Source organism: Miscanthus floridulus, chromosome 10, assembly GCF_019320115.1.
Source record: "Miscanthus floridulus cultivar M001 chromosome 10, ASM1932011v1, whole genome shotgun sequence".
Classification (NCBI taxonomy): domain Eukaryota; kingdom Viridiplantae; phylum Streptophyta; class Magnoliopsida; order Poales; family Poaceae; genus Miscanthus; species Miscanthus floridulus.
The window spans coordinates 19,766,326-19,791,041 of record NC_089589.1 but is presented as its reverse complement, the minus strand read 5'-3'; the positions used below and the strand labels follow the sequence as shown (position 1 = coordinate 19,791,041).

General features: G+C 45.2%; 2 protein-coding genes across 4 annotated transcripts; one reads left to right on the top strand and one right to left on the bottom strand.

Annotated features, from left to right (window-relative positions):
• The first annotated feature begins 4,905 nt into the window (after window positions 1–4,905).
• LOC136486333 (BEL1-like homeodomain protein 1) lies at window positions 4,906–10,285 on the top strand. 3 transcript variants are annotated; one of them, XM_066483199.1, is made up of 5 exons: window positions 4,906–5,130; window positions 5,850–6,724; window positions 8,316–8,692; window positions 8,882–8,942; window positions 9,066–10,285. In XM_066483199.1, exons 2-5 carry the CDS (start codon window positions 5,963–5,965, stop codon window positions 9,885–9,887), a joined length of 2,022 nt encoding a protein of 673 aa, XP_066339296.1. In that variant the 5' UTR covers window positions 4,906–5,130; window positions 5,850–5,962; the 3' UTR covers window positions 9,888–10,285. The 3 variants fall into 3 exon arrangements, with proteins under 3 accessions (XP_066339296.1, XP_066339295.1, XP_066339297.1); XM_066483198.1 differs by having other exon boundaries at window positions 4,906–5,357; XM_066483200.1 differs by lacking the exon at window positions 4,906–5,130 and adding an exon at window positions 5,381–5,738.
• A 382-nt stretch (window positions 10,286–10,667) lies between these two features.
• LOC136486332 (transcription factor LHW-like) lies at window positions 10,668–17,102 on the bottom strand. Its single transcript, XM_066483197.1, has 10 exons — window positions 15,800–17,102; window positions 15,220–15,390; window positions 14,964–15,045; window positions 14,531–14,572; window positions 14,396–14,455; window positions 12,271–13,905; window positions 12,060–12,161; window positions 11,754–11,894; window positions 11,542–11,667; window positions 10,668–11,387 (listed from the first exon to the last, which is right to left on the bottom strand). The coding sequence occupies exons 1-10, from the start codon at window positions 16,126–16,128 to the stop codon at window positions 11,226–11,228; spliced, it is 2,850 nt and encodes a 949-aa protein (XP_066339294.1). The 5' UTR covers window positions 16,129–17,102; the 3' UTR covers window positions 10,668–11,225.
• Between the last annotated feature and the right edge of the window lie 7,614 nt (window positions 17,103–24,716).

The window sequence follows — 24,716 nt, the reverse complement described above, 5'->3', positions numbered from 1 at the left end:
AATCAGCGAACGGTTGCCCGATAGCCGATAGATAAGGACCCCGGATCATCATCACCCGATCCCCGCGCAAAGGAAAGCAGCAAGAAATCGATAAGACCTGGCTACTCGAACTGCTTTCACATCATATCCCCGCCCGCCGCACGCGTACGTACCACACCCCACCCGACGAGACCACACACGTGAGCAATCGTCGACGCTTGATTCTGCCTTTAAATCGGTCGGTCCAAACCCTAGTTTCTTCGATCGTCGTCGACCAATAATCTCCGTCGTCCAAACTGTACGTACGTAGTACCAGCCATGCACCCGGAGCCGAGCCGAGGAAGCCCCCGACAATGGCGGACCACGCCCACGCCGCGCGCCCTCCTCACCTGCCGACACGCCACCGCACGCGCCGCGTCGTGCTGCATGCACCTCGGAAGCTCCGGTCGGTCGACCGGAGCGCTCCTCTCCACGCCGCGGGCCCCGCCGGGGACTACTAGCTAGGCAGGCGTAGCGAAGGGCGAGGAGGGACAAGCTCCACGCGGACGGTTCCCCTCCGCGGGCCCTATTCCTTGCGGGCGGGCCGGGCCGGGGGCTGGGGGAGGCGCCAACGTGGGAAAGTGGGCGGCGGGGCCCAGCGGTGGCCCACCCCAGACAGCGACGTGGCGCCGAGCTGCCGAGCGCCGGTTGGGCGACCCCTTGACCTTTTCCGTGGTGGAGGCCCGCGACGGCGACGGGTGGCGGGGGCCACTCGCCTCCCTCCCCACCGCATCCCTCGGGATCCTCTGCGGCCGCGCACGGGATCGCGATCGCGAGCACGAGCACGCTTTCTTCCCTCCTCCTCCCGTCAGGTCGTCGACACGTGTCCCCACCCAGCTGTGTGAACGGCGTAAATGGGCGGGGCCCGGGTGGGCCACGCGCGGGTGCGCGGCTCCGTCAGGGTGGTTGGCACGTGGGGCAAGCCCACCACCAAAAGCGACCCGGGCTGGTGCCGGCTGCTATGACGGGTGGGGCCGCCACCGCGCGGGGCCCGGACGCCAGCGAGCGCGGGGGCAGGTGCGGGATCGGGGCGACGTGTCGGCGTTCCCACCCCATGCGTGCGGCCGTGGACGGAGGGCGTGCACGCCGGGGTTTTTAACCAGATTTTTTTCTTCTTTTTTTCCCCGTCCGATTCGCACGTCTCTTAATTGCTAGTGGTTTGCTACAGCAGGAGCACACCATTAAATCCTGCACTGTATCTTGTTTGCGTAAACACATTTTCCTCCTCTACTTGGCAGCCACTGCTAACCATTAACCCCTTTTTTTTATATATTGTTATACTCCCTCCATTTCAATTTATAAGAAATTTTGTTTTTTTATATAATTTTAATACTATATATCTAGACATAAATGTATATCTGGATGCATAGCAAGATTTATGTGTTTAGAAATGTCAAACGTCTTATAATAATTTGGAATATAGAGAGTATTTTGTATATGCATATTTACAAGTGAGTATGTAGTAAATACAAATCTCCTCACGATATCGTACTATTCCAATCCTTTCGAAACATACGGCATACTAGAATCCAAAGAACTCATAAGTTTTTACCGCCGATTAGTCATATAGCATACATATCTTTCAAAATATACGAATTTCTCTGGTAGCAAATAATAGCATATTTAAGCGCAATTGATGGTCAAAGTATACTTCTAAAGACTTCCCCAAATTCTAATACGATATATAAAATTAATTGGATGGAGTCTTGAACTACGAGAATTGTTGTGCAATACAAGTACATAATAATTTATATTTGTATACATTTATTAATGGTAGCAAATATATTGGTTTGTATCAGTATTGTTGCTATGTCACGACAACCATACCAACTTACCAACAAAACTGATAGGGATATGTCTACAAGTCAATAGAGAATACATTGTTTTATAGCTAGCGAGATAACAAGTGCGATAAAAAGTATGCATGGAAAAGGCGGAAAAGGACAATGAGCGGGAGGCTTCACTATGATGGGAGTGGAAAAGTAATGGAATAGGGATCAGGGCTATGTGGCTGAAACTCGCACACACACGTAAATATCTGCGATGAGACGTGTGGGTTGTGCCTAAGAAATTATTTTTTTATAAAAGAATATGCACTAAGCAAAGCGATAATGATGCACCCAGTTTACGGTTGTTATCATGTATAGAGGGCCCATATATAGCTTTTTTATTCCCCTCACTTCTTGATCTATTATAGCTTGAGGTTTTGTTACCATGTAGTGGTAAATTAAGCATGCTAATTCCACGGTGGTTTATCAGTCCTGCAAATCATCATAAAGTCTATTAAACTTCATATGTTGGGTGTACTAATTGTAGTGACCCATGTTAATCTATATTAGTAATAATAGCAGTGTATAGAGAGGGAGGGAGGGAGAGAGAGAGAGATTGAAGGCACAACATACTAATACTCAAGAAGATATAATAATTAGAGTAGTAATATTTTTTTTCAAAAAAATTATTGGTAGGCTATAAAATTATTGATGAAAAAAATCTTTAAAACGGGTATTTTACAAGTATCAGTACACATATTGTTACTTGCATGGCTAACATTCATGTACATGTAGTCTTTTTTGCAAATAAAATATAATAGAAGACACATCATTTTCATGGATGGTCAGGCAACCTTTTCACTTCTGTTACTTTTGCAACCTTTTGAGTAAATTCAACATCTATCTACCCAGTAAGCCCAACTAAATCAAAGAATATGTTCAAGAATGTTCTTGCCTACATATGTGGATGCATGGGTCGCACCACCAAAGTTCAATTATACATGTGAAACTACGAAGGAATGCAGAATGGATTGGGTTTAATGAGTAATATTCAAAAGTTTCTATTCTTTGCTAGATGCATATGTTTCTTGTGTTGAGTTTCTTGATACACTAGTTGAATATTGTTTTCTTGCCAATAGTTAAAGTTGATAGACTATATATGACTAACTTCGTAGGCAGTGTCATGCGTAAGAGGCGGATGGTGAGATGCTGATTGTCAACAATGACATTAACATCACTCCTTTTGTTTGTGCGCAAGCAGAAATGATGTGTTTCTTGATTAGGACATCCTTTTCTGATAATTACAGAACCTTTTCAGCTCTATTTCTTATCATGTATGACCGCGAAACATGTTGCACATCATAATATACGAAAGATGTATAAATAATAAATTAATGCTTATGCACTAGCCCTAGCTAGCTAACCTAGTTTGATAAAGAGCATGACATAGTCATGGATATTTTTCAAAATATCTTTTCCAGTATCGTCACTGGTTATGCACACACATTTTATATATCCGGAATCAAGTGAACAGCTGACAAATAATGTCAAGGAAAATGTCCTTGCATTGCAAATGTTGTTGATGTGGTAACTGATCAGAATGAACATATACCATCTTCTTGGAATATCAATCAATTCCTAGTGACATGCAGCTAAGTTTCGATTCCTGAACTTCCAATCGCTTTACGTCCAAAGCCATCCATCACCTGACCTGAGAGAAAAGAACACAAACTAATATATATCTTAATCACCAGTGCAAAGACAAGACTAGCATACAGCATGATGCTACCTTCACTTAGCAGGAAGATTAAGATTTGAATGAAGTAGACCAGTGAATAAATAAATACCCTAGCAAACAAAAGGACATGCATCAAAGACAGTCAATACATGCCCCAGGACCCTGAAGATTGGGCTTTGGAGAGTGATCGAGAGAGGGCAAAAAGGGGGAAAGCAAAAGGGGCAGAGAGGCAAAGCCATCTCTCTCACATCCATATACAAGTATATATGTATAGACTATAGTAGTACAAGTACTGTATTAAAATCCTGACCTAGACAGCTTCCCAAAGGCAAAGGAAAAAAGAGTGAGATAGCAAGGCCTAGACGTGGACGTTTCCTAGTTCTTCTGAGACACACACAGACACTCAGCAGCTGTGTCAGTCAGGACATGCAGGAGGTCAGTGTACATTGGCTGACCTTCTGTGATCCATCTCTCACCATATCTATCTCAATTCATGTGCCCAGTGGCCTACGTACACACCTTGTGCCAATAGCACACCACACAGACAGTATATCCCTATCATCTGATCATCTTAATCTCTCTCTCTGGAAGATCTCAGAGTGGTACTATGGCGGCTCTCCCTGCAACTAATGATGAGGGAGAAAAAAGTATGTCAAATCACGTGGACTTTCAAACTTGAAAACATTGTTTAGTACCTTTCCTATGGAAAACACTCAATTCAACTGGTCCGATAATTTCGTTGAAATAATTTCTTGTATGCATGCCACTACTTGTTTATTCTATAAAATATGTCCCATGCACTTGGTTAACACAAGAGGAAAACATCAAACTTGGGTGTGTGGCTAGCTTTCATTAAGCAAAATCATTGTGCTTGTGGAAAACAAAGAATTCTCTTTTCTTTTTGTACAGTCTTGTGAAATAAAAAATATGAGGGTGAGGTCACTGTAACCAACTTTCCAGTGAAAAAAGTAGATCTATTTGCAGTCCAATATAGCTAGGTGTGTCAATTGTGCCTGTAATAACAGGACATAAAGGTCCACATGCACAGTTGATATTTGAGGGCACAATCACTCCTACTAGTACACATCAGTCCTTTGTGATTGTGTTGTGTGCTCAAATTGGTCACCCAAGGCCAAAACTGTACAGATGGGTCTGCACAGCTAAAATGCTTTTTGCATTGCTTCATCAGAGAGAAAGTAAGAGAGGGAGAGAAAAATCTTGTAGATAGCTTGAAATCTAGAGAGAAAATAAAAAGGGGAAAGTGGGGGGAAAGTTGTGGGGGCTGTGTGAGGATAATATTGGAAGTGGGAGGTGGGTATCCCTCCTCCATTGTCCTTTTTCATCTCTCTCTCTCTCTCTCTCTCTCTCTCTCTCTCTCTCTCTCTAAAAGACTTTGCTAATTGGCCTGCTAGCTGGTCTCCGTCCCCCGGCTTCTTTCCCTTTCAGCTGGAGGAGATAGATGAGAGAGGACTGGAGGAAGCAGGAAGGAGAGGGATATATAGGCCGGTGTCTTCTGTAGAGAGAGATAGAGAGCAAAAGGGAAATAAAGGAACTCTTGCAGGCACTCAACACTGACATGAGTGATCTCATGCTCTTGATACCTTGGTACTCTTACATCACCCTTCTTCTTCTTCCCTCCTCCCCGGTCCTCTTCCTCGCTCCTCCTGCCTCTTTCTAGCTAGGATCTTCAACAACCCTCTCTCTCCAATTCTCTATCCCCCTATAGATAGAATAGAGGAGAGAAAGAGAGGTGAAGGCAGGCAGCTGATTTTCTTATGTGCAAGAGATAGGACAGCACGTGCCGGAGCTCATGAGCTGCATCAATTCCTGAGGTAACTGACATAGAGAAATAGATAGAGATGAGAGAGATGGTGAGGAGGAAGCTGTGCTGAGTGATGTGTATGTGTGCGTGCTTGTGTTGACATCTGTGCACCCGGTTTCTTTGTTAAATCACTTGATGAAGATGGATGCCTGCCTTTTCCTTTCCTTACTAATATATATATTTTTTTTCTGATACTGATGCCTATTCCACATCTCTCTCATGCTATCTCCTCTTCTTCTAGATATAGCTAGCTAGCTTAGTGTTCTTACTTTTCCATGCATATATACATGCTGGCATGCTGCACCTCATCTCCCTCTCCTCCCTGCTACCTTCACTCTTCATGGATCCAATTTCACTTCTCACTCCACATATTCCTCAAATCATTGCTTTGGTATTCTTTTTTTTTATTTTTTTTGTTAGCTTTTGTTTCTTCCCTCGTTCGTTCCTCTGAGGTGCTATGTGTTAATCTCTTCGATTCGCGTTCTTCCTCTTGGACTTGCAGGGAAAACCACAAGCTTGTGATCTTGCACTCATCAAGCTATTAGGTGAGGAGAATTTCGTGCACAAGAGCACAAAGCCAAGGTTTTTGGTGCCGTCGTCGACGACCTATAGGCGATGGCGGCGTACTACCACGGCGGCGCCGGCACGGACATCCAGACCAGCACCGACGGCCTGCAGACGCTGTACCTGATGAACCCGAGCTACGCCGGCTACGCTGACGACGGCGGCGCTTCCACGCCGGGGGCGACTAACATGATGCTCCTCAACTCGGCCGTGACCACCATGACGACGGCGTCCTTCGCGCACCACCACCACCACCACCAGTCGCCGTCGTCGGCCGCGCAGCAGCAGCAGCACTTCGTCGGCATCCCGCTCCAGGCGCCGCCGTCGGGCTACAACCTGTGGACCCCGGCCACGGCCGCCGTGGACATGTCGTCGCCGCCGCCGCAGGCGCAGACTCCCGGCGGCGCCGCGGCGGCTGGGGTCAGCGCCGTGCTCAGCCTGTCGTCCCGAGAGGCAGCGCCGCCGCCGGTCACGGTGGCCGCGGTGGCCGGCCCTGGCTGCACCGACGAGGGCAAGTACCTGGGAGTGTCGGCCACGTCGCAGGGGCAGATGGTGATGAGCTCCAAGTACCTCAAGGCCGCGCAGGAGCTGCTCGACGAGGTGGTGAGCGTCAGCAAGGGCGTCGAGGATGCCAACAAGACGACCAAGAGCCTGGCGGCGGTGAAGAAGAAGGAGGACTCGGAGGGCGTGTCCGGTGGCGGCACCGATGACGGTTCCGGCGCAAAGAGCGATGGCGGCGCGGGGGAGATGTCCACCGCGGAGCGGCAGGAGCTGCAGATGAAGAAGAGCAAGCTTATCAACATGCTTGACGAGGTCAGTAGTATATATAAATAGCACAGTTTATGGCTTCAATTCATACTACTAAGATTAATTTCACAAGTTATTTTCCATTTGATGTATTTCTCTCGATCGTGTTCAAAAATAAGATATTTTTAAAAAACCTGTTTTTAATTGCTGTTGATGAGGCCTTGAGGGTCCTTGATTTTTCATGCAAGTTTTTTGTTATGTTGGCCATATTCGGCTTGTTCGGCTTATTTTTTTTAGCCGGAACAGTGTTTTTCTCTCACAACAATTTAGCCAGAATAGTGTTTTTCAGCCAGTTTCAACCAAGTTTCATACCAGCGAACGGGGCGTTGCCTCAAATTTGACAGGGAGAGATATTTTGCCATGTTTTTGCTGTTTGCTTGCTTCTACAGTCTAAGACAGTGTCACAGTGTTATGTATTAAAAGGCTAGGAACCACTTGCCTTTCGGTTATCTTTGTTATGCTGTTTCTTTTTCTGAAAGATGAGTGACAGAAGTTGTTTGGAACAGTGCATGGCTTTAATTTTAATTTGATGGATACATATCATCAGACTTTTCCCCCACTTTAAATCCTTCTCTTAATCAAGCATCCATGCTGTATCAACTTGCTGTAGTAGTATCAATACCAATTATTGTTCCCCTACTTAATTCTGTGATTTCCACCTCGCAGAAAACACTAGTTATTATGTGGTTTAATTATTCCCAGCCCAGCTTATTACATACTTAGAGATTCTTATTGGTACACCTTATCACCACTTAGGTTCTGTTCTTTTTTTCCTTTTGAAATGTCTTAATTTCATTTTAAGCGTATGGGGTAACAACTAAGAGGTTCGGTTCTAATTGTAAAATGAAAGCAATAATATTTTTTTTTGTGTGTGTGGAAGAGAATGAAAACAATATAATCCAAGACAAAGTGCCATATAGAAGGTATAGAGTATATATATGAACATATTTAACTAATAACATATAACAAGTGGCAATGAAAACCATATCCTCTACTATCATGTACAACGAAATATATGGCAAGTGGAGGTCTTTCAGCAAACAAAATAATCCTTAAGAGATAAGATTGGATCGTGAATGATTGCGAAAATAAATTAAATTCAACTACTTCCATTCTTTTGGTTGTACTTTGTCCATGCGTTAACAAACAAGCTTCAATTCGTTGCTTCATCAGATGTGTGTCTCTTTTTGTCTGCAGTAGCCTGCTTCATGAGTGTACACTGTACTGCCAGCTGAATCTGAATGCGAGTACTACCAAATATCAATTTTTATTAAAAGAAAAAGATAAATTTCACTATCTCGTTAATTTCCCCCATGTCTTGTATATATACATCATTTCTGTGCATGAGTAGACATATCATATCAGGAGGCGTGTAGCAGTTGCGATTGCACCGATCAGCATTGATAGAGTTTGTTGACGAACAGTTGGTTGGATGGGATCATCACTAACGAGCTACTTATAATCAGCTAGTAGGCCAGTAGCTTGCTAGTAGTAGCAGTAGCACGCCCTGATTAATGAATTGGAGTGGTCAATGGCTGACTGACACTGTTGTGTGCGCATGGTGGCGATCGATGTCGACAACAATCGACAATGGCAGGTGGAGCAGCGGTACCGGCAGTACCACGGGCAGATGCAGGCGGTGTCGTCGTCGTTCGAGGCGGCGGCGGGCGCCGGGTCGGCGCGGACGTACACGGCGCTGGCGCTGCGCACCATCTCGCGGCAGTTCCGGTGCCTGCGGGATGCGATCGCGGCGCAGGTGCGCGCGGCGAGCCGGGCGCTGGGCGAGGACGCTGACGCCGCCGGGGGCCGCACCGTCGGGTCCCGCCTCCGCTACATCGACCACCAGCTCCGGCAGCAGCGCGCGCTGCAGCAGCTCGGCATGATGCAGGGCGGCGCCTGGCGGCCCCAGCGTGGCCTCCCCGAGCGCTCCGTCTCCATCCTCCGCGCCTGGCTCTTCGAGCACTTCCTGCACCCGTGAGTCCCATCTCATCCTCCTCACTGCACACTAGCTAGGTAGCTCATCATGAGCCCTTGTACTCTTCGACCTACTCCATTGCTCTTTGTTTGGCCCTTTGCTTGCTTGCTTTCGTGCCCATGGCGCCATGCATGCAGCCTCACACCTCATCGTGGATTGGTCCGCATGGATCCTGTGTCGTCATGCAGATACCCCAAGGATTCGGACAAGATCATGCTCGCCAAGCAAACCGGGCTCACCAGGAGTCAGGTCAGTAAATAAAACTGTGATGAATAGCATTTCTTTCGTCTCCTGTTTATCATCAATTTGACTGTTTTGCTGGCTGTGTGTAAATTAACTTTCAAAAAAAAATTGTTCTTTGATTTCTGTTAGGTGTCGAACTGGTTCATCAACGCGAGGGTGCGGCTGTGGAAGCCCATGGTGGAGGAGATGTACCTGGAGGAGACCAAGGACCAGGACGGTGGCGGCGGCGGCGGCGGCGGCGGCAATGACGAGGGGAAGTCAGGTGGCGGCGGGAGCAAGAGCGGCGACACTGTCGACGGCGTCAAGCCGAGGGCGGACGCCATGTCCAAGTCCGCGGTTTGCGTGAGAGGCGGCGAGGCGGCGGAGAGCGCGTCCACCAACAAGGGCATCCATGGCTCCTCCCTGCTCGAGCTCGGCGGCGGCGGCGACCACCAGCAGTCTCACGCGGGGTTCTACGACGGCGACGACGCGATGGGGCGGAGGCTCAAGAAGGCGCGAGGGGACGAGCCGGCGCCGGCGTTCCACCACGTGCACGACATGGCCGCGCTGCACGCGCAGGCCGCGGCGGCCGCGAGGCAGCAGCACGAGGAGGTCAGCCACCGGGAGCTGCTCATGAAGTTCATGGAGAGCGGAGGCGGCGGTGCTGGCGCGAGGGACCACCACCACCACCACCAGGACGGCGGCGGCGGGTACTCGCTCTTCGCGCCGGGGCCGTATGGGCAGTTCGCCACGGAGCCCGCCGCCTTCGCGTTCGCCGGGAACGGCGGGGTGTCGCTGACGCTCGGCCTCCCGCACGGCGCCGGAGGCAGCGCCGCCGAGCAGACCGCGTCGTTCCTCATGGGCAGCACCACGGCCGGCGCCGACAGCGGCAGCCACGGCGGCGGCTACGATATAAACATGCAGAGCACCAAGTCGTTCGCGGCGCAGCTCATGAGGGACTTCGTGGCCTAGCTCGTAGGACACGTAGTATAGCAGTCGTCCGTCCACGCAAATTAATCAATCTCTCCATCGATTAATTAATTTAGAGCTTGTATAGAAATAAAGGGTTGTTCAAGCCTAAATATGCTTGCATGTATAAAGCAGTTAAGCTTGGACTATAGGTTTTGGGAATGTAAAGATGGGATAAATATCATGGGGGCGATGTATATAGGTATAGGATGATAGGTAACTAGTTGATACCCAAACATTGTACAAGATTTTATATGTAGATCATAGGGATTGGGGGGTATACAGTAAAGTATGTGAAAGGGTATATTGGAACTGGACTTGGAACTTGGAAGTGTATGTGGTAGAAGCTAGCCAACTAGTATTATCTGCAGTAATTCAGTATTTGTTTTGCTTACTGTAAACAGATCACATTCCAACTCATTGGCAGCACCACCATGTGCTTCTGGATGACATTGTGGATAACCATGCTCCAGTAGAATCAAGTGATCTACCTCTGAATGTTGGCAGGCAGCAGCAGCGAGTAACAACTAACAACACAATAACCTGATCAGAGCAATGACTCAGAATCTGCTCATATAGTTTTTTTTTGTATGAAAGACCCGGGATGATTACTTGCTTATTATTAAAAAGATGGGAGAAGAGTTACATGCGCAAGGTGCGCCTACAAGCACCAGAACCAGCAGACTGCTGGGTCTGGATGATGACTAAAGTGGATTACTCATTTGTGTACATTGCAACTAGGAAAACAAAAGCTTCTGCCTCTACCGATTTCCCCAAGTAAGCCTCATCGATGATTTCAGAGAAATTAACCGGAGATTTTTCGTTTCTCTTGAAGATTTTGTCTTTTCTTTGCTTCCAAATGGACCAAACTGTTAAGATTGCCAAGGAGTGTCCTATAATAGCACCTTCTCCTGATATGTTCAGCAGCCATTCAGCACTTTCAGCTGAGATAGTTTTTCACTAGTCATGCTAACTGAGTCTGATGTGAGGTGACTTATAACAAAGGTGGTATTCCATCTTTTTGTTGTGTGAAATAAACCAACCCAAGAATTTCCATTCTAAATAACAGTACAAAAAATCCACTAATAGGCGACCAAACATGGCTAACTAAGAAACAAACTAAGATCATACAAACAAAACATTGCCTAATGATCACCCTTGCGTTGTTTTCCTTCTTCCATTTCTGCGATCTGGTCTCATGAAGGATGCCACATTTGCACAGATTCAGATGTCTCGGGAAAGCAGGTGGTGCACTGGCATATTGGTGATGCTAGTCATGGCAGAAGTTAGCTGAGCTCCTGCTCTTAGCACTTGGAAGATGCTTGAGGGTTTGCTCTAGTCTCATTGGATGCGGCCTGTTGCTGGGATGACAGGTTGGCACACCAAACCAAGAGGCATGTTCATGTTGTTAGCGTTCTCTGCCACTCCACTGCCGTCACAATTTGGCTCCAATAAGCGCACAAGTGACAGAAAGATTTCCATTCTGGTTACGTCCCGGTTTGCCTGCACCAACAGCCTCAATCAGTAAGGAAATTGACAAATCAGCGGTAGTATTCATCAGCATCATCTCATTACTTTGGATTTCCATTCGGGTTACTGTTTATTAATTTCGATTTTGAACTGAAAGAATCCCAGTTATCAAATTTAGCTGTATTACCTCAACAGTAAATCGTGCCCAGATTTTACTTTTGCGCATTTCCATCACACCCCTCAAGATAGTCAATCCAAGTCCTTTGATGAAATCAGCTATCTCCAAGAAGATTCCTCTATCCTCGCAAAGCATCTGCAGAGGCAACCAAGTCATCACAATTACATGTGGTCTAGGAGAAACATTGTACCATAAGCAATAAGTAGTAGAATAGTCATTACCTCCACAAGCATCTGACGAGGTCGGTCAAGATCCTCAACAATGATTGGACATGTCATAGACTGAGAGCCGACATCGAAAGCCCAGGTTGCTCCACCTTCGAAGTAGTCTTTCCAAAGGGGGCCATTTTCACTACCAAGTATCTGGTTGAAGAAGACTCTTTGTATTAAGGACATTTTCCAACTATGGAGGATTAAGTAAAATATTTTGAGATTCCCCCTCGTCAGGTAAGCTATATCATCACTATCTTATCTTAGACATATCATAACCCAAAAGGCCAAAACTAAGACTGTAAAGAATGTGCATACCTTAGACTCAGTAGAGTCCTTGAGCTTGTCTGCATTCTTCGTCACACTTTGTAAGAAAAGCATGTGCTTAACTGTCTTCTCCAACAAACCATCAATGCTACACTATTGACATAAATTTGCAATTGTTAGTACACTATCGCCGATAGTTTGTAGATAAGATATATGATTCAAACTTTCAAATTATCATCAGAGAATTCATGCAAGAGCATACCTTTGCTCCATTCGGCACAAGCTCACGCAGCTCTTTAATACGGTCCTGTATCAGTTGCCGGTCCTTAGGTCGTGGCTTAGCACTTTCTCCTTGTCGAGATCTCTTGCGATTTGCCTTGCTTGGCGTATCAAGACCTTTGCTATTAGAAGCCGAAGCACTTTCACATTTCATGTTCTGACCGCTCTCAATCCAAAGACGTATCTGAGATTTGTGCATTCCATTATTTTGGGAAAGACAACCCTCCTCAGATTTATCAAAGAGACATGGCTGTTTAACAAACTGTGCCAATTCGTGCTTAATTAGCATGGAAGGAATGCCGGAGGACTCACATTTCTTCAAGTCTGCTGAACCAAGATGAGATGTGCTAGGAACATCCGTCAATGCAGTCTTGCAAGAAGCACTATCATCAGTACACTGTTTACCACTTGGATTGACATTTGAGATGACAGCATCCAATAGCTGATCAGTATCAGTTAGTGATAAGATACCAGAATAGTGAAGCTCATTGTCTAGTGAACTGAAATGGGGTGAGCTATTGAGATATATTGATGATTCAGCGACATCTCTATCTGAATTCTGAGATTCTGTACCACTCCAGGTGACCAAATCAGCACCAACATTGTGGGAGAACTGATGAAATTCAGAACCAAACATATCAAACAAGTCATTATCTGCAGCAGGCTCCTCGAGCAACGAGGAAGCTCTCTCAATGGGCATTCCTGCCTCACATCCATCCCTGTTCTTCATTCTCTGCGTGCTGACATTAGCACTTGGATCACTAAATCTATTAATCTTTTGGTCTTGTCGGACATTGTTTGACCTACTCAATAGATTCTCTTGGTCCATGTTGAAACTGTTAGAAACCTGACCATCAGATTCAGAAGTTCGAACTGAAGGAGTTTGAAATGGCCTACTTTCAGGGTTCTCCATTTTCTTAGCCAATTCAGAAGATTGGGGAACCTTGAACGGAACTAGAGACTGTTTCTGCTGCAATGTTCCTGATGTGTGGTCCAATATTTGACTCGATACACTGGTAGATAAGTTGGCTCTGCTTGCTCTGGCACCTACAGGGAGAAAATCAAAATTCCCAGGACCATTTAAATCATTGGATACCACATATCTTCCATGATGCATATTCATGTTTGTATTTTCACAGACAGAAGAGTCCTGGCGCACAAGCGATTTTAATATGATATCTCTTGCCATTGCCAAATCTGCTGATGAATGTGCATTATTATTCAACTGTAACTGCCCAATGTTGTTCATCAAGAGTGACTGATTTTTAACTGATGTCAAGCTTGGGGAGGTCAAACTTGAGTTCATACCAACACTCCGTAAATTTCTTCCAAATTGGCTCTCGCAGAAGGATGCTTGTTGTATAAACTGAAGATCAGGCTCAGCATAGACAGTGTGCTCTCTAACAGGGTGACCATTCTGTTGCACAACCTTAAGCAAAGATGAATTCAGCAATGCATGTGGCGGTGTGCTAGTTGACGCAGTTGCAGTATCAGGACGTGACTGACCATGCTGACTTGAACCGTTCTTAGATGAAGCAGATACAGCCATGCTTGAACGGTTGTTTAGCTGAGAACACAACTTCTTTGCAAACATCACAAAATTTGTGTTTTCCATAACCTGCCATAAATCAGCTGATTATTTCAACTTTCAAATATTTAGAGAGCAAGCAAGAAAACCCTACTACCAACCATCACAGGGAAGTTGAAACAATGATTTCGAGATCTTTTATGTTCTTCGCAACAATTTCCAGAACTAAGCACAACAAAGGATACAATGTATAGTAGGAAATTTTTATGTGCCAAGGTTTCTAGATGTTCCATCATGAATGAGGATACGAGAGATGTATGTTATGAATTTCACCATGAATTTGCAATGGACATTCCAAAATTTGCAGTAGCAAAGATAGGTTTTCAGATTTGGAGCAGCATGGCCAAACATCATGTCTTGTAGTTTCCATATCCAAAATTTTGAATGACATGTACTCGTTCAGCAATGCACTATTGTTTTCTTTTCCACCTTCCACAACCTGAGAATTATTTTTCTGGAGCCTAGTGTGATAGTTATATTCTCTACTTCTCTAGCATGATCTAGAGCTTTGTGGCCTTACCAAACCAGTAGAGCCTAATTGTAGGACACCCCGTGGCAGCACAGGAATGATCGCAATAGTCTGCACAGCAAAAGTTCAGAATGAGGTCCAGAAGCACATGGCCACTATACTTTTTACCATTTCAGTTCTACCCACCTGAATGCCAACCCTGAACTGATTGTTCATCTCAGCAGCAACCTATGAAAATGGAAACATGGTGTAAAATCCTGAAAAGCAGTTAAGAAAACACAAAACCCAATTGGACAGAAGATAGTTAAAAGATCTTCACATAAGTGCCTTGGTCCAGTCTAGTAGTCAAAAGACAAACTTGGTGTAAGATCTTCACATTCATAATTTACAACAGGTGCTTGCGTCATTTGCCACTATTTTTGGTCCAGTGTGAGCAGACCAAAATTAAAGCAGCTCGCTAGCTGACAAAAGTTGAAGGACTGATGAAGGCTATACTACCCCCACAGTGCTTTAAATGAGGTGGCAGCAAAATGGAACCAGACAAAACTGAAAACTGGGTTCGCATTCATTTCACTGGAGAATTCCTCAGAAGGGGCGAAGCACTCAGTACTGGCCGTACCTCGGAGGAGAGCCCGTGACCATTGGCAGTACCGTGGACGATCCATTGGTGATTACCACTGAACGCGGCACGGCCTACGGTCCTGCCAAAACAAAACACAGGGTATAGCCGCCATGAATCCGATAATCCAAGGAGCAACCAAACCAGGAGCAAGAAGATGGAGTGGCCAAACCAAGAAGGTGAAGATTCTGTCGAACCAAAAAATGCGGGGAGGAGTAAATAAGAGAAAGAAATGGCTGCGGTTGCTTTTGCTTACCCTTGTCCGACGACATGAACCTGCGACGCCATAACGTTGTTAACAAGCGAGCAGATGGTGTCAGCAGCAGGAACAGAGCACCCGGCGGCGTCGCTAGGCAGAGATTCAGAAGGCTCAGATCCGACAGGGCATGACGTGTGGCCACAGTAGCCGTCCTCCCGCACCAAATGCCTGCGCATTTCCAAGGGGGAAATGAGACTGAGAGGGAGGAAACACACCGATGACAGGAAAATGAGCCGCAGCAGCTAAGCTCAGAGGCAGAGCCCCCAACTATTCAACCTTAGGAATCTGAAATTTGCAGGAAATTGTTCGATTTTGAGCTCAGATATTCCCATCTTCGAAACTTCGAGCTTACAGAACAGAATAGCAACGAAAACTTGACGCTTGGAAAAAGAATGACTGAATGAGCACAAAGACCCCCAAAAAACTTTCTTACGAGGACGACCAGGAGGACACCAACGAAGAAAAATGAGCACAATGACAAAAAGCTTAGATTTTTTACAAGATTCAGCGGGAGCACAATGGCAAAAAGCTTAAACACCAAAGAAAATCTGAGGAAACAGTGGAGGCGGCGGCTTACACGGGGTCGGCGGCGCCGATGGCCTTCCAGAAGATGGCGTAGGACCACCCGATCTCCTCGCACAGCCGTCGCAGCGCGTCCCCGACCGCCATCTCCGTTTCCCCCCTTCCTCCAGCCGCTCCGCTAGAACCAGAACCCCCGGCGCCCCTCCGCGCCAAAACCCTAGCCCCGACTCGGGCTGCGAGAGAGACCGCGTCCAGGCGCTCCTCTAGGCGCCGCGGCAGCTGGCGCGCCCGGCCTGCTTCGCGCGGAGACCGCCGCCCCTCCACGCCGCCGCCTCCGGAGCACCTACGCCTCCCCCTCGCCGCCGGGGCACGGGCAGCAGCCATCAATCACAGGGCGGGGCCAGTGGTCAGCGCCTTTGCCGCGCGGGGGTCGTCCCCCTCCTCGGGAATACAAGACGAGCGCCTCTCACAATCGGTGGCGGCGGCGGCGGCGGCGCCTGCGACGGCAGCCACGGCTGCTGCGGCGCGCGCTCCTCTCGGATTCAGCCTTGTCGCTAGCTGCCGCCGCCACTGGGACTGGCGGATGCTCTAGCTCTCAGCTGACAGCGGCTCAGCCTTGCTGCTGCTGGCTGCTCTCCACTCTCTATGGTCTGCTCTGCTGCCTCTCCTTGCTTGTGGTGGTGTCACTGTTGTGTGTGTCTCGCTCGCTTTCGTCCTCCTTGCTGCTTTGTTTATTTGCCTTCCTTTTTCTTTCCCCCTTTTTTTTTCTGCCTTCGCGGCTCGAGAGACATCCATCATTCCGTCCACAAAGGGCAAAATGGGGAATTACTTTAGTTGCCCTTTTATTCTTAGCAAATCCATGTTTTTATGACCATAGTCTCTCTCTTTCTCTCTCTCGTAGATGGCTAATCCATAAAAAAAATCAATATAAATAAAACATAGAAAAACTTGGTTACTGGAGTTTATATCAGCTAGAATATAAATTACAGATTATATATATGATTATTATGTTAAAAGGGACCGAAACTACAAAGATAAAAAAAATTAATTGGATGCACAGAGTAGGTCCTAAAATTTTCACAAACTGCTAAACTCGTCTCTTAAAATTGTAACCCTGTAAGAAAACGGATTAATCAACTTAGTTTAAAAAATCATTAATTAGAGTCCACAAATTTGATCATTTCTAGATAAAAGATATCATTATTTTTTTAATGTAGGGAGCAATCAACAGTTGCACCCTTATTCACGACACCTTTTGGAGTTGCCATTGTAAGAAAAATGGACCTTAGGCCTATTTTACTTTATATTTTGGTGTTTGATGACCAATACAACTAAATTAAACTAATGAATTTACAAGTGATTGTTTTGTAGTTCAATAGGGTGCAAGACGTGACTTGGACGAAGACGACGTGATGATCCGATGATCAACACCATAAGCAAGACCCTAGAAGCACAAGAGAGGACCCAAGATATCAAGCAAAGTCAAGCACGAAGATAGGAACCAAGCCGGACGCAAGATCGCGAAGAAACGAGCTTCACAGAGTGATCGTACGCTGGCCTTAAAGTGACCGGACACGTCCGATCAAGAGGCTCGGCAACAACAGGCGTCAGCAGCAGCGACCGGACGCTGAGGACTGAAAGTGACTGGATGCACCGATGGCAGTATTCATCATTTCGGCAACACATTCAGCACTGACCGGACGCTGGCGGCAAAACGACTGGACGCAGGAACTGCAGCGTCCGATCGAGTACAGAGAGGTTCCAGAGCGGCGAAGTTGCGACCGGACGCGTCCGGTGGCATATGACCGGACGCCATTAGCATCCGATCAGTTGATCACGCCAAAGATCAAGTGGTCGTTTGAAAGCTCTAGTTTGGTTTTGGTGAATTTATGAAACCCTAAGTGCTAACCTAGTTTATCAAGTGATCATGAGATAGGTAGCACATTCCAAGTGGTGAAGCAAATGGAGATCATGACATGATGATGATGATGATCAAGCGCTTGGACTTGAAAAGAAGAAAGAGAAAAACAAAAGGCTCAAGGCAAAGGTATAAATTGTAGGAGTCATTTTATTTTGGTGATCGAGACACTTAGTGAGTGTGATCACATTTAGGATCGATAGTCGTACTATTAAGAGGGGTGAAACACGTATCGAAATGCAGTTATCAAAGTGCCACTAGATGCTCTAACTCATTGCATATGCATTTAGGATCTAGTGGAGTGCTAACACCCTTGAAAATGTTTATGAAAATATGCTAACACATGTGCACAAGGTGATACACTTGGTGGTTGGCATATTTGAGTAAGGGTTAGGAACTTCACTGGCGCCCTTTATTGAAAAGACAGAGGTCACTGTAAGCGACCGGACGCTGGTCTCGGTAGGAACTTTCAGTCCTCAGCGTCCGGTCACTTTCAGTCCTCGGCGTCCGGTCGCTGCTGCTGACGCCTGCTGTTGCCGAGCCTCTTGATCGGACACGTCCGGTCACTCTGTGAAGCTACTTTCTTCGCGATCTTGCGTCCGGCTTGGTTCCTATCTTCGTGCTTGGACTTTACTTGATATCTTGGGTTCTCTCTTGTGCTTCTAGGGTCTTGCTTAAGGTGTTGATCATCGGATCATCATGTCGCCTTTGTCCAAGTCATGCCTTGCACCCTATTGAACTACAAAACAATCACTTATAAATTCATTAGTTCAATTTAGTTGTTTTGATCATCAAACACCAAAATCCAAAGTAAAATAGGTCAAGGGTCCATTTTCCTTACGGCCACACTCTGGTTGCATATTAACTAATGTCACTTTTTGCTGTCTTTTTGTCTTACATTAACCCAAGGCATCAGCATCACGTTAGTTGCCCTTATCTTGCGTTAAACAAGAACAACAGCTGGAAAATCAAGATCACTGTCCCCCTTTCATTCTTGTTCATTTATCTCCGATGCCATTGCCATTTTAATTTCCACCTGTCACAACTTTGTGCAAAGCTTTACACAAGTACAACTGCTAAAAGTTGCTTCAAACAAGACAATATCTGGATAATATAAAGAAGAAAAAAGCAGCACAGTTGGAATATGACATGTGTCAGAAACACAAAACTATCGTAGAACAGTAGTTATATATATATATATATATATAACTACTGTTCTACGACTGGCCATAGAATAACTTATTCTGTGGCCATTTTGAGTTATGATAATTACCATACTAATTTACGAGATTACAGTAACTCCTTACTAAGTGATTTACTATAACATTATCGTAAATATCACCGTGAATTGTAGTAACACGAGTATCGTAAATACATATTCATGTTATCGTAAATTGGTATAAATATTATCGTAAACACTACGCCAGATTTGTTCATCACTGTCGGTCTCATCACTGCCGGATTTGTGAGAACCGGCAGTGATGTTCCTTCACTGCCGGTTATGAGCTCAAAAATGAGAAAATGATTGGGGCTGGGTTAAAACCGACAGTGAAGCACCACATCACTGCTGGTTTGTGGCTTGAACCGGTAGTATTTTGGTGGCCACTCATCACTGCCGGTTCAAGCCACAAACCGGCAGTGATTGCGCTCTATCACTGTCGATTCTAGCCAAGAACCGACGGTGATAAGCCTACAACACAAAAGGCTGCAGCCGTCGTCTTCTTCCTCCTCTCTTCCATCCCTAGAACAGAGGCGTGCGTTTGGGCCCTTCCCTTCGTTGTTGCGGCTGCTCTTCACCATGAAGCTAGCGCTTGGATTTTGAAGAATGGCTTGATCTTTTTGCTTTAAGGTTAGTAACAAACATCCACTCCTTTGATTTAGTTGCTTAATTAGCTTTGTTTTGATGGCTACATTGCTTGATTCTCATTCTAGTTCTTTCTCGATTCTAGAGAGCACTTTTCCAATTGGACATTTGTGCAAGGCTCAAAATGTGGTGAATCCATCATCCAAACGGTTGGTGTCTATGAACACATTTAAATTTGTGGCTAATTATTCCATGGTGGTCAAGATCATCATTGTTAGTATGTGATGATATAATTAGTTCTTAGAAGTAGAGTAGAATAGTTGTTCTTCAATATTGTGCAATAATTGTTTTTTACTATGATTTTCAATTTACAGGGCCGGGGCTATCAATTTCAATTTTCCAATAATTAGTGTACAATAATGTTTTCCAAAAATAGTACTTTCGCGCTACAATTGTTGTTCATGAAGCTCGATTTCTTATTAATTCTTTGTAATTACTGTCTCAGTATTTTTTTTGTGCAGAGATGGATCGATACTGGATGCATCTATCCCGAACGGATAAGCGGTACACGCATGGCGTCAGCCAATTAATCACCGATGCCAAAGTCCATGCTGGGAATGGGAACCCTGTCTTCTGCCCATGCAAAGATTGCAAGAATCAAAGAAACTTTCATCAAATTGAGTCTATACGATCGCACTTGATTACCAGGGGATTCATGCCAAACTATACGATATGGACTATGCATGGCGAGGTTGGTGTGAATGTTCTGCAAGAAAACGATGATGATGTAGACATGCCTGACGTAGCCATCCACGATGGTGACGAGGAACCCGGTGTCAACACAGAACCTATGCCCACAGTTAATAATGTGTTTAGGAACACGCTAGCTGACAACACCGAGGATAACGATGGCATTTCTCAGCTACTACGTAATGTAGAGACCGAATGTCTTAGTGAAAGACAACTGAGAAAGCTAGAGAAAATGAGACAAGATGGCAAAACACCATTGTATAGGGATTGTCCAATGAGCAAACTAGAAGCCGACATCATGCTGTTAGAGTTCAAATTGACAAACGGATTAAGCGATAAAGGGTTCGATCAGTTGTTAGGTATAATAAGGAAAATGCTCCCAGAAAAAAATGAGTTGCTAGAAAAGACATACTTGGCCAAGCAAATGATCTGCCCCATCGGCCTCGAGGTTGATAAAATCCACGCGTGTTCCAATGATTGCATATTGTGCCGTGGAGAAAAATACAAAGACTTGGACAAGTGCCCCAAGTGTGGAGCTCCACGGTACAAGGAAGGGCCATCAGATGAGGGTACCAAGACCAAAGGAGGTCCCGTAAAGGTCGTTTGGTATTTTCCTATAGCTTCCCAGGTGCATAGGTTGTTTGCATGTGCAAAGTCAGCCAAGCTGTTGCGCTGGCATGGCGAAGAGCGTAAGAAAGATACAATGATGAGGCACCCTGCCGATGGGCATGATTGGAGGACTGTCAATACTATGTTCTATAAGGACATCGGTGGAGAGGTAAGACACATTTGGTTTGCTTTGAGCACAGATGGGATGAATCCTTTCGACCAGGTTAGAAGCAATCATAGCACCTGGCCAGTGACGCTCTATATATACAACCTTCCACCTTGGGTCTATATGAAGCGGTCGTACATCCAGATGCCACTACTGATCCAAGGGCCTAGACAACCCGGGAATGACATCGATGTGTTTCTAGAACCAGTGATCGATGAACTAGTGGAGATGTTTGAAAAGGGTGTGCCGGATATTTGGGACGAGTACAAAAAGGAATATGTCACGATCAAGGGAGTACTTATCGCTACAATCACTGACCTGCTAGGTCGAGGTTTGTTGTTCGGAGATAAGACAAAAGACTATACTGGATGTGTCGAGTGCTTGGACGACACCGATGCGGTAAATCTGCCAAATAACTCAAAGATAGTTTATATGGGACACCGTAGGTTCCTACCTGAGGATCACCCTTACCGTAGGAACAGAAAAGATTTCAACGGTACTATTGAGAAACGCTTAGCTCCAAAATATTGAGATGGGCCTACGATACTTCGACAACTCAACAAACTGGAGGTTGTCCTTGGGAAGGGGGACAATGCAGTAGCAGCGCCTGATGGGAGTGTTTGGAAGAAAAAATTAGTTTTTTGGAAACTACCTTACTGGCCATTTTTGAGTGTACGCCACTATCTTGATCCCATGCACATCACTAAAAACGTGTGCGCTAACACTCTTAACACCTTGATGGACACCGGGGGGACATCGAATGATTCACTAGCCACACGCCTAGACATGCAACACTTGGGAATCAGGAAGGAGCTGCATCCCGTGGAGCTAGAGAATGGCTAGTTTGAACTTCCGATTGCGTCATGGACATTGAAGAAGGAAGAAAAGCGTGCGCTTATTTCTTTCATCAATGAACTCAAAGTCCCGATGGGCTACTGTGCGAACCCGAAGAGGCTAGTGAACATGAGAGAACTCAAGTTCAACTATGGCCCTATGAAGGCCCATGACTGTCATGTCATTATGACTCAACTGCTCCCTATTACCCTACGTGGTATCCTCTCCCTAAAGGTCTGCGCCCCAATCATAAAGCTTTGCTCGTTCTTCAACGCAATCTCAAAAAAGGTCATTGATGTGTCCACGCTAGAGCAGCTGCAGCGGGACATAGCCAAAACTCTCGTTAGGCTTGAGATGCATTTCTCGCCAACTTACTTTGATATCTCATTGCATCTGCTCATTCATCTTGTTGACCAAATTAGAGCCCTTGGCCCAATGTACCTGCATCAGATGTTCCCTTTCGAAAGATTGATGAAAGTTTTCAAAAGGTGTGTTAGGAACAGATTCAGGCTAGAAGGGGCATGGTTGAAGGATGGTCAATGGAGGAGGCCATTGAGTTCTGCATATATTATCTGAACATCAAAAGGGTCAGAGTTCTAGAATCTCATCACGAGAGAAGACTACGTGGCAAAGGAACGATCGGGGAGAAATCTGTTACAATAGACGACCCTGTTTATTTTAGACAGGCACAGTTCACTGTTCTCTAGCAAGTCGAGGGTGTGATGTCATACATTGATGAGCATATGCAATCGCTGCAAACTCTGTATCTGAGCAGGTCACCGGCTTGGCTGGATAAAAAACATAAGGAGGAATTTGTCAGCTGGTTGCGATGTCGCTTGCTTGGAATAAAGTTGGGTAATCAACTAGATGCCTTAGCCAAGGGGCCTTCGAGTACATATCTTAAGTACCAAGGGTATGAGATCAATGGATTCACATTTTACACAAAAAAGCAAGATGGAAAGAGCACATACCAAAATTGTGGTGTTCGTTTTGGTGCTCACGACGAAAATAGCAACATGCAGACGACGTACTATGGTTTCATAGAGGAGATATGGGAGCCAGCCTACGGTCTATTGAAGGCAGTTCTTTTTCGCTGCTAGTGGGTCCGGCTTGAGGAAATCAACACTGACAGCGAAGGGTTCACTACCATTGATCTCACTAAGACCGCATACAGAGACGACTCCTTCGTCCTTGCAAGAGATGTTATGCAAGTCTTCTATGCAAGGGACAACAAAACAAAAGGAAGGCTAAAAGTAGTCCTAGAAGGGAAAGTAAGATTGTCGGTGTCGATGGAGTGACGGACGAAGAAGACTACAAGGGCTATCAGGAAATGCATTCATTCGGGGCGAACGTACCCCTACCTATCCTTCAAGAGGGTGACGAACCTGCTTACGTACGAATTGATCACAATGAGGCCCTCATCGTTGATGCACCTAAAGATAGTTAGATTATTATTAACTATGTAATCATTATGCAGACGTTGTATCAGTAATTCACACTAAATATTTAATTTATATTTTGTGCGTATCTCTATAATTTAATTATTGACTATATAATCAAATATCAAGATGATGATCACAAACACTATTATTTGATAATTATAGACCATTAATTAATTATTATAGAATTAAATAATCAAGACACAAATTTTTGTGTTATTTTAGAATATAAACTAATTGTATTATTTCTATTAATAAATAATAAAAGCAAGCGAACTGAACTCCCTATCCAAGCTCAACGGTTAAGGTCGCGCACTCTGTACTCTGAGACCCACGCTCGAATCCCAGGCGGGCCAAACTTTTTTTATTTTGTATTATTATTTAGTAGTGCATTACGATGGGATAAAAGAAAAAATTAAAACCATTCTAAACCAAACTCCCTATCCTAACTCAGCGGTTAAGGCCGCACACATCTCGACCCCGCGACGCAGCGCTCGAATCTCAGGCGGGCCAAACTTTTTTATATTTTTTACAAAAAGGCTATGATGGCAGCTCCCAAACCGACAGTGTTTTTTATATTTTTTACTAAAAGATGGCGGCAGGGCCCTTCACTACCGGTTTTGGTTTTAAAACTGACAGTGATAGCTTCTATCACAGTCGGTTTGCTCAAACTGACACAGAAGGCCCAATTCACTGTCGGTTTTTTAAACTAAACCGACAGTGATGTTGTAGATGCTCCTCACATGCTAACAGTGTTCCCATGACCACAACAGTTGGAACACTGCTCCCATCTACCCCGACAACTTTAGTTCAGAAATAAAAATATACCATGACTGCTAGCCCCTATAAAATGGCCCTCGGCTAGGAGCTAGCCTCTCCATACATATTGGTTTCAGCCAGGTCTTATGAGCCACTCTCTCTCTACGTGATTTGGTCATGGCTCCTGCATTTTTCAATGGTATTGATATGTTGTCTTCTCCAATATTCTATCTATATTCATTTGATCTATATTTATATTCATGTTTTTTTCATTCTACATTTATATATATTATTGTCCCCTTGCATTCGATCTATATTTAATTATGTTGCCACATTTTACTTAGAAGAATTTTTATGCATATATTTTATGTTCATATTTTTTTGTATTTATCGATCAGGTTGTATGAACACAGACCTCCCTCACCACAAGACCAGGTTTCTACCCTGGCGATGAAGCCTTCGCTCCTAATGTGGCCATTCTGGTGTCCCCCTTTCCAGCTATTGTATGAACTATTTTTCAACATCTTTTGTTTTTTTTGATGCTAACAATAAGTGTAATTAGTTTATATATTGTTGCATGCATATATGTCGTAACTATATCACTTAGCGGTTCTTTATCTCGAACATCATCGAGAACACGACCATCTAATGCAAGTGGTCAGCTATGGACGGTGAACTCAGTTTTTCCATCCC

Excerpts from the sequence above, each read along its gene's own strand:
- LOC136486333 (XM_066483199.1), top strand. The coding sequence starts at position 5,963 with ATGGCGGCGTACTACCACGGCGGCGCCGGCACGGACATCCAGACCAGC. Across the intron at positions 6,725-8,315 it reads TTATCAACATGCTTGACGAG|GTGGAGCAGCGGTACCGGCA; the intron begins GTCAGTAGTATA and ends CGACAATGGCAG. Across the intron at positions 8,693-8,881 it reads TTCGAGCACTTCCTGCACCC|ATACCCCAAGGATTCGGACA; the intron begins GTGAGTCCCATC and ends GTCGTCATGCAG.
- LOC136486332 (XM_066483197.1), bottom strand. The coding sequence starts at position 16,128 with ATGGCTGCTGCCCGTGCCCCGGCGGCGAGGGGGAGGCGTAGGTGCTCC. Across the intron at positions 15,046-15,219 it reads GTTCATGTCGTCGGACAAGG|GACCGTAGGCCGTGCCGCGT; the intron begins GTAAGCAAAAGC and ends TTGTTTTGGCAG. Across the intron at positions 11,668-11,753 it reads CTCGTCAGATGCTTGTGGAG|ATGCTTTGCGAGGATAGAGG; the intron begins GTAATGACTATT and ends TTGCCTCTGCAG.